General features: G+C 41.8%; 1 protein-coding gene across 2 annotated transcripts in view; it reads right to left on the bottom strand.

The window, feature by feature from the left end:
• Positions 1-15,072, bottom strand: part of LOC137321491 (glutamate receptor ionotropic, kainate 2) — a 394,735-nt gene that overhangs the window by 110,031 nt on the left and 269,632 nt on the right. For both annotated transcript variants that reach the window (XM_067983881.1, XM_067983882.1), the window contains exon 10: positions 10,632-10,835. In XM_067983881.1, the coding sequence (XP_067839982.1) occupies positions 10,632-10,835 (204 nt within the window). The remainder of the gene's footprint in view (positions 1-10,631; positions 10,836-15,072) is intronic.

Genomic DNA, 15,072 nt, shown 5'->3' with positions numbered 1-15,072 from the left:
TGCTATCAACAACCCCACAACCCCACACCCCCTCCCCACTCCTCCGCCCCCCCAGCACTAACGTCATGCTAGGGGATGTTCCCTTGGGTCCTAGGCGTCGTAGGGTTCCCCACCCAATTTCTGCTCCCGCCTGCCAGTCCTGATGTTACTCCCACAGGGGTTTCCCTCCCACCTGACATCCTGCCTGTCGTGAGTTGAAATCAACCCCCCAGTGTCAGCATTAAGCATTCTCACATCCAGTATAGTATGGTAAGATGCTGAGCCAAGCTCCATGTACTATTCCCCAACAATGTGTCTCAGACCCACCTCCAGAAGACTACCTCCTACTGAGCCAGTGGAACACTTTTTTATCTCCATGTCAGCCATCTGTGTGAAAATTGCCAATTTAGTAGTCAAATTAGAGGTAGTTTTGTTGTGTAGGTACATGCTCACAACTGGATTGAGGCTGCTCAACCTCATGTCACAACCTTACAGCCAGTAGGCACAGATGTAAGCTAGATTCAAAACCAGATCATTGAGGTAAAAGGCCAGTGTTTAACCCAATGAACCACCAAGTAATTCTATTCAATGTTGGGTTTGTTTAAGTGCCATGTTCAGCTGTCAGTGTTAGCATTACCACCAACACTGTGTTGTTGATGCCCGATCATATTCACAGTGAAGGATTTACAATTACAACGTCATTACTGCAACTTTACTGAGAAATAATTTGCAGATCTTTACTGCACATTTTGTGGGAAGTGTGTGCACAAATCAGAAACAAAGCACGAAAGCAATTAGACATTTAAAAACATACCTGTAAGTCATTGCAACACATGAACAGATATAAACCAATGTGAGCTGAAAGGATTCTACAGCATTTTATAATATAATAAAATCCAATAATACTTCAATTTTATAAATACTGCAACTAAATTCACTCCATGTTTCAGATTTAAATATATAATACAATAAAATTGAAAGAAAATGGAAGGGATTTACTTGACTATATTTTTGAAACAAGCTAATATGACAATTTAACTGTTTTTACCCTTCCAAATCAGATATTTCAAATACTTCACCTAGTTATTTCATAAGTATGCTAAAACTTTTTTAAAATGGAGAACACACCTTCTGTAAATTAATAATGGGCCCAGATGCAAGATTGAGCGTCCTCTGAACTCAAAATGGTCTTATACCCTTGGAAAATATATGTTGATGTATTTTTATGAAAACCTGCAAGGAAGAATTGCTCTGATCATCAAAAATGTGTTTATGAAGATTTCCTCCAATTATTATTTCAACAAAATATTAAGCAGATTATTTTGATAAAGAATGCGCCTACAGCTTCACAAGAAAAACTGTCCAGAGGAAATCTTCATGAACACATTTATGAAGTCACAACATGTAAATCCCAAAGTTACTATTGGTGATATTAGTGGATAGTCATTTAACACGTTCATACGGTATTCCATTTTCTGCTATTTTAATAGGGGCACTAATCCATTTAAAATAAAACAGCTATCCCAGTTTGCTGGTTATAAATTGATTGTTGATTCAACTGGATATTTTTGTCATAAATATTTGTGCTTATCAAGGTGATATACATTAATTCTGTGGAATACATAGAATTAGATAGAATTTAAAACACAAAAACAGGGCATTCGGCCCAACTGGTCTGTGCCGGGGCTTATGCTCCACACGAGCCTCCTCCCTCCCTACTTCATCTAGCCCTATCAGCATATCCTTCTATTCCTTTCTCCCACATGTACTATTTAGCTTCCCCTTAAATACATCTATGCTATTCGCCTCAACCACTCCATGTGGTAGCAAGTTCCACATTCTCACCACTCTCTGGGTAAAGAAGTTTCTCCTCAATAGAACAACTTCCACTTCAAACACCCACAATCTCTGGTCTCGAGGCTGGCGATGGGTGGAGCCACTGCTGCTGCCACACTGCGCCATATTGGTCTCAAGTGACACAGAAGAGCTGCAGGCAGATCTCCGCTCATGTATCACAAGATGATTGGAATTGTAGGCTCATGTGGGTGAAGATACATGCTCGCTCAGGGACCAGTCAATTTTAATGGACCTCAGTTTACCACACCATCTATTTCGGTGCATCTTACTTTGAAAAATAAGTCTATGGGTAAACCGAGTGCAAATGTGTGAAATTCTTTTTCGTAATGTATCTCATTCCGGCCATTTTCTTGACGTTAATATCTCTGGCGAAGACTCAGGGTGTAATTTTTAACTTCGCTGCCTGGGCAGTGACCTGGTGGAGAGGATTGCCTGCTATTTGTAAAACCCACCTGATTTTCGTTCCATTGATTAAATGAAATAAAAACAGGGCGGGTTCTATAAAGGTTGGGCAATTCGTAAACCCTGCAGAAACGGCATAAACAGCTGTGCAGTGAGTGCTCCCCGGGGACTAAGCCAGTGAGCAGCTGAGTCATATAGACCAGGAAGGCTTCTGGTCAAGGTCTGTGCTAAGTTAGCCGACCTCAAGCCAGTTGCTGTACTACAATTGGCCACAGCGGCCCCTAGTTTAGGGAGGGGGAAAAATTCGGCCAGGATTCCATTCCTGATCACTACTCTGTGAACTCTGCTGGGTGCGGTTTGTGTGTGTTGACACCAGCTCAGAACATTATTTATTTGCCCGTGATGCCCCTTGCTGTTGAATGGCTTGCTGACACTATCAAGACTCATAGTGAATAATGGCCACTTGGTCGATTTACCCAAAGGTAACTGCGTCCCTAACCCTAACAAGGAATCAATGCCTTCAGAAGAGGAAAATAGGCAAGGAAAATCACTGTGTGGCCACTTTTCAAACTCAGTTTGCAACATGCTAACACGGTAGATATTGCACAGTCGGATAGACTGGTGGGTCTAGCAGTTGAGCACTGGTCTTTGACCCCAATCATGACATTTGCACTCAAATGTTCTGGATAAGTGAAGTTCATAGTCCAGCTGCTCAGCAGAGTACTGTCGAGCAGAAATATGGCACACATATCTGACAGTGACAAAGATGTTCAGTTACTGAAAGGGATGACATTCATGCACTTTAACATACAAGCTTGCTTTGGTGCCTGTAGTAAAGCTAATACCAACAGCAATTATAGTATTTTGTCTCATCTTCTTGAGCAGCTGTCCTTACTGCCATGGCATTTCTCAAACCAGAATTAAAATTCTCAATATTTTTCAACTTGGAGTTCAAAAAATAGCACTGATTGCACTGTACTCCTCAATTTGTTACAAATGGAATGGGAGTCATCAAAAAACATTAAAACACATCGCAAACAAACAGAGCCTTGAAATCCTTTCAAATCGTGCCAGATGAACAGTGAGCAGCAACGTCTAATGTCAGAGCAATGTTACGTCATTCAAACAAGAGAAAATAAATCCTTTTAATGAATGCCGTAATGAGCACAGCAGCCTTTTTAAGACCAGATAAATGTCGAGCAGATTAATGTTTTGAAGTCCATGTGAACAGGTGTTGAAATCGGTTTGAAAATCAGGAAATCTGAATCCTTCTCAGCACGGAATCAGTGACTTATTGAAAATCCTATTTCAGAGATTAAGTAAAAAATAAGTCCCACTGAAGGTAAATGTTCTGCACTGGCAAAACAGACAGCTACATAGCAATCTCATAACATGGCAGTTAAGGTACTCTTGCTTGGTGTCCATCTTAGTATTCCACCCTGCAAAGTGTTCTGTGTATGAGGATTACTGTAGAAACGTAGGCTGCAGTTGTATTGCATTGAGCAAAACGCCTGCAATGTACTGCAAGGTGGGGAACAAAACGATCAGACATTTGAAACATTTTTTTTTATGCAAGCTTGATTTGTCAAAATTTCCGAACATATAACCTCAATTTTAACCTAACCTGCACGACCGGAACAGGTTAGGTACGGATTGGATGCCCGTTTTACACCCCACCCAATTTTACGCTCGACTGAAGTTAAAATTGGGGCTTAAGTTTTACTGAGAATTAATCCGATGCATATTGAAGCATCAAAGAAAGAAAGAAGGGAAAGAACTTGTGTTTATCGTTACTGGATTATGCAGCTGTCCCTCTCTATTCCTGTCAGATAATTAATCAATGTTATCCATGAATCAGTTAGCAATTGATTGGATTTAACTTGAAATCCACTCCTAAGCTCTGGAATTCCTCCCGTAAACCTCTCCGCTTCTCTAACTCTCTCCTCCTTCAAGACGCTTCTTAAAACCTACCTCTTTGACCAAGCTTTTGGTCACCTGTCCTAATATCTCCCTATGTGACTCGGTGTCAAATTTTGTTTGATAACTTTCCTGTGAAGCACCTTGGGACATTTACTATGTTAAAGGTGCTATATAAATGCAATTTATTGTTGTTATATAGTACCTTTCACGACCTCAGGGCATTACATAAGAACATAGGAACAGGAGTAGGCCATTTAGCCCCTCGAGCCTGTTCCACCATTCAATGAGATCATGGCTGATCTGTGACTTAACTCCATATACCCACCTTAGTCCCAAATCCCTTAACATCATTGGTTAACAAAAATCTATCAATCTCAAATTTAAAATTAATAATTGAGCTAACATCAACTGCCGTTTGCAGAAGAGAGTTCCAAATTTCTACCACCCTTTGCGTGTAGAAGTGTTTCCTAACTTCACTCCTGAAAGTCCTGACTCTAATTTTTAGTCTATTTCCCCTAGTCCTAGACTCCCCAACCAGCGGAAATAGTTTCTCTCTTTCTACCCTATCAGTTCCCCTTAATATCTTGAAAACTTTGATCAAATCACCCCTTAATCTTCTAAATTCCAGGGAATACAACCCTAGTTTGTGCAATCTCTCCTCATAATTTAACTCTTGGAGTCCAGGTATCATTCCAGTAAATCTACACTGCACTCCCTCCAAGGCCAATATATCCTTCCTAAGGTGTGTTGCCCAATGAAGTACTTTTGAAGTGTAATTTCTGTTGTAATGTAAGGAAACCAAGCAGCAAGGGACAAGTGTTGGCCAGGTCAATGGAGGAACTTCCTGCTTATCTTCAAATAGTGCTATGAGTCCTTTTGCATCTACTGAACAGTCTTGGTTTAATGTCTCATCCAAAAGACAGTGCCTCTGACAATACGACACTCCCTTAATACTGCATTGAAATGTCAGTCTAAAATACATACTACATTCTGGTGGGTGGCTTGAACTCATGACTTTCTTGGCTTAGAGGCAAGAGTACTACCACAAAGTTAAGCTGATACTTATTACATTGGGTTAAGTATCATTGCTCCTGATTTGCTCATTTTCTGTTGATTTACCCAGTAGCTAGCCTTAGCAATCTCGCAAGTTTTCTTTCGTGCTGCTGCCAGCTGTAGGAGACCACCACATTGGGAGGCAGTGGACTTATGCAAAATAAAGCTGCCTCTATTTTGCCTCATTAATGTGCCCTATCCTAACCTCAGATATGCATCCCCTACTTTACCAGCATGGCATTTCCTTGAGACAATTTAATGCAATACTGGGTATGGTAGCATAGTGGTTATGTTACTGGGCTAATAATCCAGAGACCTGGACTAAAATCTGGAGTCATACGTTCAAATCCTGCTACGGCAGCTGGCGAATTTAAATTCAATTAATTAAATAAAAATCTGGAATTGAAATACTAGTACCAGTAATGGTGGCCATAAAACGACCGGATTGTCGGAAAAACCCATCTGGTTCACTAATGCCCTTTAGGGAAGGAAACCTGCCTGGTCTGGCCGACATGTGACTCCAGACCCACAGCAATGTGGTTGATTCTTAATTGCCCTCTGAAATGGCCTAACAAGCCACTCAGTTGTAAAATCTCACTACGAAAAGTCATAATAAGAATAAAACTGGACTGGACCACGAGGCACCGGACACGACAATGGCAAACCAAGCCCAGTCGACCCTGCAAAGTCCTCCTCACTAACATCTGGGGACTTGTGCCAAAATTGGGAGAGCTCTCCCACAGACTAGTCAAGTAACAGCCTGACACAGCCATACTCACAGAATCATACCTTTCAGCCAACGTCCCAGACTCTTCCATCACCATCACCATCCCTGGGTCTGTCCTGTCCCACCAGCAGGACACACTGACCAGAGGTGGTGGTACAGTAATATACAGTCAGGAGGGAGTGGCCCTGGGAGTCCTCAACATTGACTCTGGACCCCATGAAATCTCATGGCATCAGGTTAAACATGGGGCAAGAAAGCCTCCTGCTGATTATCACCTACTGTCCTCCCTCAGCTGATGAATCAGTCCTCCTCCATGTTGAGCACCACTTGGAGGAAGCACTGAGGGTAGCAAGGGCACAAAATATACTCTGGGTGGGGGACTTCAATGTCCATCACCAAGGGTGGCTCGGTAGCACCACTACTGGCCGAGTCCTGAAGGACATAGCTGCCAGACTGGGCCTGCGGCAGGTGGTGAGCAAACCAACACGAAGGAAAAACTTACTTGACCTCGTCCTCACCAATCTACCTGTCGCAAATGCATCTGTCCATGACAGTATTGGTAGGAGTTACCACCGCACAGTCCTTGTGGAGACGAAGTCCCGTCTTTGAACTGAGGACACCATCCAACGTGATGTGTGGCACTACCAACATGCTAAATGGGATAGATTCAGAACAGATCTAGCAGCTCAAAACTGGGCATCCATGAGGCACTGTGGGCCATCAGCAGCAGAAGAATTATATTCCAGCACAATCTGTAACCTCATGGCCCGGCATATTCCTCACTCTACCATTACCAACAAGCCAGAGGATCAACCCTGGTTCAATGAGGAGTGTCGAAGAAGCATGCCAGGAGCAGCACCAGGCGTACCTAAAAAGGAGGTGCCAACCTGGTGAAGCTACAACTCAGGACTACATGCATGCTAAACAGCGGAAGCAACATGCTATAGACAGAGTTAAGTGATTCCACAACCAACGGATCAGATCAAAGCTCTGCAGTCCTGCCACATCCAGTCATGAATGGTGGTGAACAATTAAACAACTAACGGGAGGAGGCTCTGTAAACATCCCCATCCTCAATGATGGCGGAGTCCAGCATGTAAGTTCAAAAGACAAGGCTGAAGCGTTTGCAACCATCCTCAGCCAGAAGTGCCGAGTGGATGATCCATCTCGGCCTCCTCCCGATATCCCCAACATCACAGAAGCCAGTCTTCAGCCAATTCGATTCACTCCATGTGATATCAAGAAATGGCTGAGTGCGCTGGATACAGCAAAGGCTATGGGCGCTGACAACATCCCAGCTGTAGTGCTGAAGACTTGTGCTCCAAAACTAGCTGCGCCTCTAGCCAAGCTGTTCCAGTACAGCTACAACACTGGCATCTACCCGACAATGTGGAAAATTGCCTAGGTATGCCCTGTCCACAAAAAGCAGGACAAATCCAATCCAGCCAATTACCGCCCCATCAGTCTACTCTCAATCATCAGCAAAGTGATGGAAGGTGTCGTCGACAATGCTATCAAGCGGCACTTACTCACCAATAACCTGCTCACCGATGCTCAGTTTGGGTTCCGCCAGGACCACTCGGCTCCAGACCTCATGACAGCCTTGGTCCAAACATGGACAAAAGAGCTGAATTCCAGAGGTGAGGTGAGAGTGACAGCCCTTGACATCAAGGCAGCATTTGACCGAGTGTGGCACCAAGGAGCCCTAGTAAAATTGAAGTCAATGGGAATCAGGGGGAAAACTCTCCTGTGGCTGGAGTCATACCTAGCACAAAGGAAGATGGTAGTGGTTGTTGGAGGCCAATCATCTCAGCCCCAGGACTTTGCTGCAGGAGCTCCTCAGGGCAGTGTCCTAGGCCCAACCATCTTCAGCTGCTTCATCAATGACCTTCCCTCCATCATAAGGTCAGAAATGGGGATGTTCGCTGATGATTGCACAGTGTTCAGTTCCATTCGCAACCCCTCAAATAATGAAGCTGTCCGAGCCCGCATGCAGCAAGACCTGGACAACATCCAGGCTTGGGCTCATAAGTGGCAAGTAACATTCGCGCCAGACAAGTGCCAGGCAATGACCATCTCCAACAAGAGAGAGTCTAACCACCTCCCCTTGACATTCAACGGCATTACCATCGCCGAATCCCCCACTATCAACATCCTGGGGGTCACCATTGACCAGAAACGTAACTGGACCAGCCATATAAATACTGTGGCTACGAGAGCAGATCAGAGGCTGGGTATTCTGTGGCGAGTGACTCACCTCCTGACTCCCCAAAGCCTTTCCACCATCCACAAGGCACAAGTCAGGAGTGTGATGGAATACTCTCCACTTACTTGGATGAGTGCAGCTCCAACAACACTCAAGAAGCTCGACACCATCCAGGACAAAACAGCCCACTTGATTGGCACCCCATCCACCCCCTAAACATTCACTCCCTTCACCACTGGCGTACCGCGGCTGCAATGTGTATCATCCACAGGATGCACTGCAGCAACTCGTCAAGGCTTCTTCGACAGCACCTCCCAAACCCGTGACCTCTACCACCTGGAAGGACAAGAGCAGCAGGCACATGGGAACAACACCACCTGCACGTTCCCCTCCAAGTCACACACCATCCCGACTTGAAAATATATCGCTGTTCCTTCATCGTCGCTGGGTCAAAATCCTGGAGCTCCCTTCCTAACAGCACTGTGGGAGAACCGTCACCACACGGACTGCAGCGGTTCAAGAAGGCGGCTCACCACCACCTTCTCAAGGGCAATTAGGGATGGGCAATAAATGCCGGCCTCGCCAACGCGCCCACATCCCATGAACAAATAAAAAAAAACTATGAATAGCTTCGTACAATGAGCCTGCACCCATTTGGAGCTGAACTGAAGCTGTCCAGACTCATCATTCATAAGACTCTTACACCCATTGATCTCATCCGGATTCAAACCAAGACCTCGGAGGTGAATGAACATGTGTGCCATCCAATCCACAGGAAGAAGAAGAAAAAAGGAAACAATTAATTAAGGTGGAAAATTAAAAAATAGATAGCTTTTGATGGCAGTAAAAATTTTATCAATGTCATGATGTTGTGGTTGAACGTAACGAAAATTATTTAGGGAAAAAAATTCCAGCGGATTTCATTCTTGAGCTTATACAATTCCATCTAATTGCTGGTTCTGGGTGGCAGTCTTGGTCAGTGTTAGCACTCTTGCCTCTGTGTCAGGAGGCCTTGGGTTCAAGACCCACGCCAGAGACATCAACCTCTAATCTAGGCTGATACTTCAGTCCTACACTGCAGGAGGTGCCGTCTCTCAGGTGAGATGTTAAACTGAGGCTCTGTCTGTCCTCTCAGATAGATGTAAAACATCCCATTGCACTATTTGAAGATGAGCAGGGGATTTGTCCTAGCTTACATTCACCCCTCAAACAAACACTACTGAAACAGATTATCTGATCATTTGTCCCACTGCTGTTTATGGGACCTTGCTCTTGCAAATTGGCTCCTGCATTTCCCAACATTACAACGGTGACTACACTTCAAAAATATTTAATTGGCTGTGAATCGCTTTGGGATGCCCCGAGGTCATGAAAGGTGCAATATAGATGCAAGTTCTTTCTTTCCTCAAAATCTAATTGCAAACAGTGCACTAAGTGTTCATTCAGAAATGTATATACCTTCCAAATGAGGCTTGATTGATAGCTGAGTAAAAGAAAAGTGTGTTGAAAAACCGAGTTGTATGGTATGATATTTGATTCAATTGATACCACATGTGCTTATTAGAACAATTTTGGTCTATGTGCTATTTGTGGCTCTTGTTGTAACGCCATATTAAGCAATTTGAAAAATCTGCCACAGTCCCGTAACTTTCACTGGCTCTGAAATGAAGCTGTGGGATAATAATGTCATAATGCTTATGGTCTTTGTCTGCATTGTTTCTCTCCACTATTTTGCAGAGGTGTTAGCCCATTTATTTGAACTTGGTTCATATCAATGCTAAAATAGCAGAATTTGGAATTTCAGATGAAGATGTTAGGTATTCATACTGTAATTTCAGGCCCTTTGTTTTTATGTCGAATTATATTAAGTTAGAAACATTCAGTTCCTGGAGTAGCTCGCAGCAGCCTGCCCTGAACACCTCACTAAAGGGCAGCCATGTTGGCCGGTAGGGTGCGCGGGGAATCTTGCACTGCGGCAGGTGAAATCATTTCTGTTGTGGTGTGAACTGTTGCAATGCACTTATGTAAAAAAAAATTTTAGATTCGATTAAAACTAAGGCTAAGAATAGCGCAATAGAAGCAGTAGATGCAATAGACAGTGCAATGACATTACAGCATCCTCCTCAATTTTAAATACCTTGCAAGTCAGTTACCATGACAACACCATCTCTTTAAGTTACAATAAAAAAAATATTTCAAGTATAACATTAGAAGTATGTAAAATGCAAACAACTCATGTGGCCTCTCCAGTCAAGTAATTCTTCTTTACATTTCCCCTGCAACTCACTATAGCACCAAGATACCAACAATTCTGATATAATATGCACTGTTTATGACACCCTTTCATGTAGAAAACATATATTCAATGCCCTCTTTATAGCATACCACTTGTAACACCTATCTTGTACGTACCATCCCCCAAAATCAGCATTATGAAGACCATCTATGGTACTGTATTTAAAATAATTCCAAGCATGGGCTACTTACATGATCCATCAGTTCCCTGACCATTCCATTCCACTGTCCTTTTTCATCCTGAGCTCCATATCTCCCATCATCCACCAGTCTGACCTCATAGGTAAACCCGAGGATATTGGACAACTCTTTCAGGAGGTCAATGCAGTATCCCTCAAATCGACTATTTCCATAAAGAGGTTTATCGGACTTTTTAAACATCACGTAAGGCTCTTCCTGTGAAGGTTGATAACAGCAGGAGATCAATGTGAGGACTTATATGTCCCAGGTGACAAATACATCTCAGAGATAACGTCCATCAAAACTGCCCTCTGTTAATCAGGTACAGACCTAAGTCAGAGCAGATCAATTTCAAAGGCTTCTGTATATAATCCCTGAAGTCCCTGCAGTGGGACCTGCTGGAGCTGAACTATTAACTATAGAAATGACTGTAATTTGAGATCGGAGCCAATGAAATAACACATTTAGATTTTGGTGTTTTTATAAATCCTGGCATTTAAAGTTGCTAAAAAAAAAGCGTTTGATGTACAGAAATTACAAATTAAAATCACTGTTTGTTACCTCCTGGGTATCATTAGCACCTGACAGCTTATTTATCTCGGTTCTAAAAGGTAGCACATTATTTCTGCACCTCACATGCCGAACTAAATAGAAAATCAACACAAAAGGTCAATAGACTAAATATGAAGACAAACAGGAACATAATGACTCAGATGTTCTCTTCCTTGCAGAGAACATTCATTTTAATGTCAATTCACTATGAACTGCTCTGCATTTGGGTTCTTGCGCCACTATCCATTTTTGCTTCTGTGGCAAATAGATCATTTTTTTAAAAAACCTATGTAAAAAAAATATTTTCACGAATGACAAAAAAAACCACTTTCTCCCTCTTTGGGTTCCCCATGAACTCTACATGAAAGCAGATAAATACCTGATTTCAGGTGTGTTGTTAATTAAGCCGACAGGTCAGAAGTGCCAAGAGAGGCTGGGGGTCAATCATCCTCTTATTTTACCTCCGTCCCCGTGAGAAAGTGCATGGCCTTTTATTCGGCGCCTTGTGCTGACGACACGTGCATGATCAGAATCTCAGCGTGCACAGAAGTGCAGGGACACACCCATATTCTACCATGGTGTCCAAATAGACTATTGTTTTCGTATTAATTACTGGCCTATTATTTCAGCTGAAGTTATCATCTTATTTCACTTGTTACAGTTTTTTTTACTTTGAAGTCTACATGAAGTAGCTAGACTTCCTTTTTTTAAAAAAAAACATAATCATAATTCCAGAGAATGAACTCTTCCTATTTCAGGTATGCAGTGTCAGTATCAAGCACTCCCAGATCAGATAGAGCAAAACTAGACATAGAATAAAGCCACCTCTACTTTGCTTCAACAATGTGTATGAGTCCCATCCTCAGAAGATCATCCTCTACAGTGTGATCTTTTCTTCATTTCCCACATCAGCCATAACGTGGTCACTCCAAGTGAGGTTGCCATTGATGTCAAATTAAGGACAGTTTTGTGCTGAAGGCCCATTCATGCCCATTGGAAACTGGATTGAGACTGCCCAGACTCATGTCACACAGCCACCTTTACAGCCAGCAGACAGAGGAGACTTTCAACCTATCAGTCTTTGTTGGTTTTGGATCCAATTTCTAACCCACTGCACCACTCAATCACCTCATAAGTTTAGCTTAGAGGGGAAAAACACAAGTGTCAATCATCCTGGAATTTCCAAGATGATCATGACAGTTTGCCAATAGTCTATATCCCAGGCCAACTTAGTTTAATTTTGGATTGAAGTCAACTGTCTAAAAACAAAAGCATCACAAATGCACAATATCAAATTGTTTTCTTGGCCTCTGTAGAAAATGCAAAAACATAAACATACATTGACTGTGCACTTCGGTGGATCGCTTTGGATGGTGGCATTGAATGGGAAAATAGCTCTGACATTGGCAGTGTGTCCCTCAAATGAGGTTTTCTACATGAATGCCAGGGAAACCAAGAAGCCGAGTCTATTCAAGAAACAGCCATCACCTTCACACCTCTCCTGACTAGATGTCCTTACAACCACTCTCACTAGAAAATTCCTCTGATGCTGTCACAACAACAGGGAAACCAGCACCACGACAAAAAGAGGTAGAAACAGTCTGGAAAATCAAGCCAAACAAGTGCCATAGCAAACAAACATTAAGCCTCTTGAATAAAAAAATATGGAAAAAGGTTTATTTTTGCGATCTATCTCCGTTCTAAAGTAGTATGTTCAACAGCAATTTAACACTACTTTGTGGATGCACTTTGAAAGGGCATTCTGACAGCGTGACAACTCACTTTAACTGCATTGTCTCTTGTGCAGAATTAATTACAATTTAAAATGCATGGGTCCCTTTTAGTGATAAACAGATAAGAATATTCAAAAGCAGAAAACAACCAAACTGTACTGTAACCTTGAAGTTAAAATTCCACATTGCACTTTGATGGTTTCTTCCCTTCACTAATTAAAAATAGATTGCAACATGTTCTATTCTGCACCCACAAAATTTACATTTTAATTCTGTCTCCCATTTCCGGTTTGTTATTGTCCAAAACAAAATACTTTTGATATGAAAATGAATTACATTTCAAAATAAATTTGCCAGTGATTAAGTAAGAGATAATGATGGCGTGACAAAAACAGCTTAATTCCTGCCTAATTTCTAATCATAATGTTAACTATTTTAAAAATTAGAAGCTACTCGTTTTACTGCCCTTAACATATGCTCAAAGGACAACAGTACATGGATTTTTTTTGTGAGCTTTAAAGACATCAATAAAAACTAAACAAATATTTACAGGGATATTGATTCAAAAAACAGTCTGACTTTGCTAACAAATAACCAAGTCTAAGAACAGCTGTAAATTTAGTTAAATGGCCCAAGTCCACTAATTTAATTTCTTCCTCTCCCAACGCTCTTTTCTGGATCTGAGTGATTGATGAAAGGACAAATCTCTACTGAGCAACCTGTAAAACTGATATTATCGTTCTGCAGAGCTCAAAGCTTTCCCTTATATAAGCTTTTCAGAATATATGCAACTTTTCTGGTCTTTGTTTTTAATGCTTTACATTGCCAGCTCTGATGCTATGCAGTGTCTTTAAACAAAATTATTCCTTCCTAGAGTAGTGCCTGTGAAGAACAGAGCTTTTTATAGCCTGCAGTGAACAGGAAGATTTCAGAAGACTTCAAACCCATTGGTTTTCCTGCATATAGCTTCAGGATGGCCCTTTTAGTTTATTTAAATTGATTGTCTTCATCAATCACCCTCTAACCAATGCCATCTGGTCAAACGATTCAGTTTAATGAAGGCACTGAAGATAGAATACAGGAATTCGATTTTAAAAATGTCATTTGTAGTGTGCAACATAACAAAAAAAACTGATTGACTATTAGTTTCTGGTACTTCATCCAAAATAATAATATGCAACGTTCCCATATTTACAGAGATTGCAGCATTTTGCGAGAAGAGAAGTCTGTGACTTAGATGAACCACCAGAGAGAGAGAAAAGAAGATAAATCACAGAGTTTTAAGGGTTCGACTATTTTCTGCCCAGCTCAAAAATGGCTGCAATAAAAACACAAAATGCTGGAAGAGCACAACAGGTCAATCGGCATCTGAAACAAAAAAGATGAGTTAATATTTCAGGTGTAACTTGTATTACATTGTCCTGCTGTGCATTCCCAGCATCATCTGCTTTTAGTTCAGTTTTGCAGCATTTCACCTCCAAATTGGCTATTTATTTCTACCTGTGTCCTATTTAATCAATGGTAACACAGGGATTAAAATAAGAAAATGTGCAGTTTTTCTATTGTTGATAGATCCACACTTGTCCTAACATCAATGCGACACATCTAGATAGATATAATAATTGCTATTATAACATGAAAGTACCCCTACCAAACAACTGCTGGGTTTAACAGCCTGGAATAATAGCAGTGCTTGTTAATCCCGTTAAAATGTATTATTTAATGCTGTGATGTATCGCTGTGCGTCCATGGCAACAAGCACTATCATGCATATTGGCATTTTGTTCCAAATTGAGAAAGTGGCTGAAAGTTTGCCAGAGCTGCTGGTATTTATCTTCTTTTTTTGTGTGTTATAAATAGGTGGGGTAAAATTTCCGTGCTGGTCCTCCCGATTTCCCACTGTAACTTCGACAGAAGATCTGTAGAAACCCCAGAGAAACAGGATAAATGGCTATTGACAGTTTCCCCAGAGTTTCCACTGATTTTCCACTGAAGTTACAGTGGGAGACTGGGAGAAATGCCACGGAAATTTTATCCCCCTATGTATCATAGAAGCATCTAACAGCGTATCTAAAATTCGTGACATGACTGACCCAGGTGCCAGATGCCCTCATGCCTTGTCCAAAATGGCCATTATTCATGTGTAAGTGTTGACAATGGGAGCAATT

Source organism: Heptranchias perlo, chromosome 5 (assembly GCF_035084215.1).
Source record: "Heptranchias perlo isolate sHepPer1 chromosome 5, sHepPer1.hap1, whole genome shotgun sequence".
NCBI classification, from domain to species: Eukaryota; Metazoa; Chordata; class Chondrichthyes; order Hexanchiformes; family Hexanchidae; genus Heptranchias; species Heptranchias perlo.
Note: the sequence above shows the minus strand (reverse complement) of the source record. Positions and strands in the feature narration are given on the sequence as shown.